Below are 2,939 nucleotides of genomic sequence, written 5' to 3'. Positions count from 1 at the left end.
CAGCTCCGGGCGCAGCTCGGGGACGCGGCTGCGGAGGGACCCGCTGCGGGTCAGCCCCGGGAGGGGGGTGGAGGCTGGTGGCTGTCGAGCTGAGATTCCCAATTATTTTTCTGTTTGTGTTTTTCTTCATTTGTTTTAGGTTAATCAAAATGCAGGCTCCTTTGGCTCTCCTCAGCTCCCCGGCCCTGGTAAGTCACCTCTCTGTTCAGGGGACTATCCAGGTGCTGAGCAGGGATAGATGATTGTGAAGCTTTTCTGTGTGGTGCTGGGTTGAAAAGACTGTCCTGGATGCCCTCGGCTGAGGTCGGGTCAGGGGGGGTCGGTTTTACCGTGTATTTAACAAGGAGGGGGAACAAGGTGACCTCTGGTGACCGGAGGGTGAGACCTACCATCTTGGTAGATGTGCAATGAACTGCAGGTCCAAGGGCTTCTCTAAAGATAAGCTGAGTGTCGCGGGGGTGCTCGGTCGCCTCTCGAGGTGTGAGGAAGGAAGGGAACACACGGAATGGCAGCAGTGCCTGACCTGTGGTGTGGGTACAACACTCACCGTGCTGCGGGGTGTGCTCCGTGGTACTGTTCTCGTGGACTTAATCCAACTGGCTAAAATAGCAGTATCCTACAAGCCCATACTGCCTCTGCTTTTTAGTCTTGTTTCATTCTTGAAGTGTTTTAAAAAATGGTAAGATTGTTGTTTGTATAATAACTGCTCTCTCCTGAGGAGGAGTGGGAGCACATCTGACTCCAGGAGTTAACTCTCTGTTTTGCTGCAGTTCCGATGCTGCTCCAGGGCTCTGGCCAGACCAGTTTCGGTGTCTGTTTTCAGCAGGCCTGAGGCTCAGACTGTACAGGTGAGGCTCTTGTGTGGCAAACAGGCTCCCTTGTTTCTGTGCTTTCCACCTGTGACGATTGGTGGTTCCTCCTGAGATGGAGGAGCAAGCTTGTAACCCCAGAGGATGGCTAGTATGGAAATAGAGCTCCTAGCCCAGACTGGTGATGGCTTATCCAGCGTGGCACGTCCTGCTCTGCCTTGGGGAGAGGATAAACAGTGATTGTGTTTTATTAAAGTCTTACATTTATGACTAAGTGTGTCATTAGTGTGTTTCTTCTCCTGTGCCCTGCAGCCAGCTGGTGTTTCCCCTGCACAGCTGACCCGCCGCGAGTTCCAAACCAGCGCCGTTTCCAGGGATATCGACACGGCTGCGAAATTCATCGGGGCCGGCGCTGCCACGGTCGGGGTGGCCGGTTCAGGAGCGGGTATTGGGACGGTGTTTGGCAGCTTGATCATTGGCTATGCCAGGTAAGGAGCATGCCAGCCTGGCTTGAATTTATTCCCTTCTTCCAGCACTAAATTTAGTAGATCAGAAGAGCTTTCTCTGGAATATATGTCCAGTTCTACACGTGTAGCATGTAGATACTGTGTTTAACTGAAGCAGTCTTCCTTGGAATATAAAATGGTTGTTATAATCCATTATTCTATTAAAATAACTGAGAAAGCACCTGAATTGTTTGAATCTACCCTATACTTCTGAAGGATGGAGCTGCTCTGTGCAGCTCTGCCTCTGGAAGGAATGGAGCACTGGTGGTTAGTGGGAGCTGTTGCTTGGTACCACCAGGGCAGTGAAATGAGCCTTCAGGGTTCAACACGTCACTAAAACCAGGGAGAAATCCTGGTTTTCTCATTCCAGCCGGTGGCTGCCTGCCATAAATCTGGTTTGTGCTCCAAAATCCGTTGCCTGTGTGACATAATCCTGGTTTTCTGCGATACGGGCTCTGGTTTGGGGTTGTTTTTTCTCACTGTGGATCCTTTTTTGGTTTTTTTTTTTTTTCCTCCCCTTCTCTCTCTGGTGTGTTCCCTCCCTTGTCCAACATCCAGGAATCCATCTCTCAAGCAGCAGCTCTTCTCCTATGCCATCCTGGGCTTTGCCCTGTCCGAGGCCATGGGGCTCTTCTGTTTGATGGTGGCATTCCTCATCCTCTTTGCTATGTGACAACTTCTGGTCCTGGCTGCGGCTTCCATCACTCTGTCCTCTGCGGTTTGAGTCTGCTTCCATCAGAGCCTTCCAGACTGACAATTAAAGAAAAGATTTCTCTAAATAAACTGGTGGCTTTATTTTTTTTTCCCTTTATTTTTTTTATGTTCTGGCCCAGAGGTAGGGAATTACTTGGAGAAACTGGTGTATTGGTTGAAGAGGATGATGGATGGGGGTACCCACTGATACAGGAGAAGGGGAATAAGAAATGGTGGGAGGAAAACTAAGGTGAAGTCAGCTAGAGATGAGCTGTTTGAGGACATCCTCTCCCAAATCTATGCAAAAATCCCAACAACGTTGCCCTAGTAAAGGAAATTCTTCTGGATGAGCTGAGAAAGGGTTGTTTTTTCCCTGTGTTGTTGTTGAAAATGCTCTGCTGCCTTTTTTTTTTTTTTTTTTTTTTTTTTTTTTTTTTTTTTTTTTTTTTTTTTTTTTTTTTTTTTTTTTTTTTTTTCACAGTATGTAATAAAAGTGAGGGGTGCAGGTGAGTGTTAGTGGGGTTTGCAGAACTAAATCCCTCAGGAGGGAGCACAGGGACTGGCGCTGCCGTACCCTCCCAAGTGCGGGGTGCAGGTGAGTGTTAGTGGGGTTTGCAGAACGAAATCCCCCAGGAGGGAGCACAGGGACTGGCGCTGCCATACCCTCCCAAGTGTCTTCCTTCCCAAAGAGGAGCTGGTTTCAAGGTCACGCTGTTCCTCTGCCTCCCCAAAGCATCGCTTCACACAAATGAGTTCTATTTCTTCCCCCCCAAGTTACACACTTCAGCTGTTTCAGAGTCTGCAGTATTTTAGGGAGGAGAAATGCTAAAATCTCACCCCAGTCTTGGAGGCTGCAGCAGGAGAGCGGTGTCTTTAAGGAAGGTGAGCACTGGGGGAGCTCGGCTGATTATCTGCTTTAGTTAATTGAATT

At 48.9% G+C, this 2,939-nt stretch overlaps 1 protein-coding gene across 2 annotated transcripts in view; it reads left to right on the top strand.

Annotated features, from left to right (window-relative positions):
- ATP5G1 (ATP synthase, H+ transporting, mitochondrial Fo complex subunit C1 (subunit 9)) overlaps nt 1–2,110 on the top strand; it is a 2,466-nt gene extending 356 nt beyond the window's left edge. For both annotated transcript variants that reach the window (XM_014958910.1, XM_014958909.1), the window contains exons 2-5: nt 140–188; nt 771–848; nt 1,122–1,297; nt 1,874–2,110. In XM_014958910.1, the coding sequence (XP_014814396.1) occupies nt 150–188; nt 771–848; nt 1,122–1,297; nt 1,874–1,988 (408 nt within the window). In that variant the 5' untranslated portion in view covers nt 140–149 and the 3' untranslated portion in view covers nt 1,989–2,110. The remainder of the gene's footprint in view (nt 1–139; nt 189–770; nt 849–1,121; nt 1,298–1,873) is intronic.
- Nucleotides 2,111–2,939: the final 829 nt, after the last annotated feature.

The sequence above is a fragment of the Calidris pugnax genome, unplaced genomic scaffold (genome assembly GCF_001431845.1).
Source record: "Calidris pugnax isolate Ruff unplaced genomic scaffold, ASM143184v1 scaffold335, whole genome shotgun sequence".
Classification (NCBI taxonomy): Eukaryota; Metazoa; Chordata; class Aves; order Charadriiformes; family Scolopacidae; genus Calidris; species Calidris pugnax.
The sequence above is the reverse complement of the archived record's forward strand: the minus strand, read 5'-3'. Positions and strand labels throughout refer to the sequence as shown.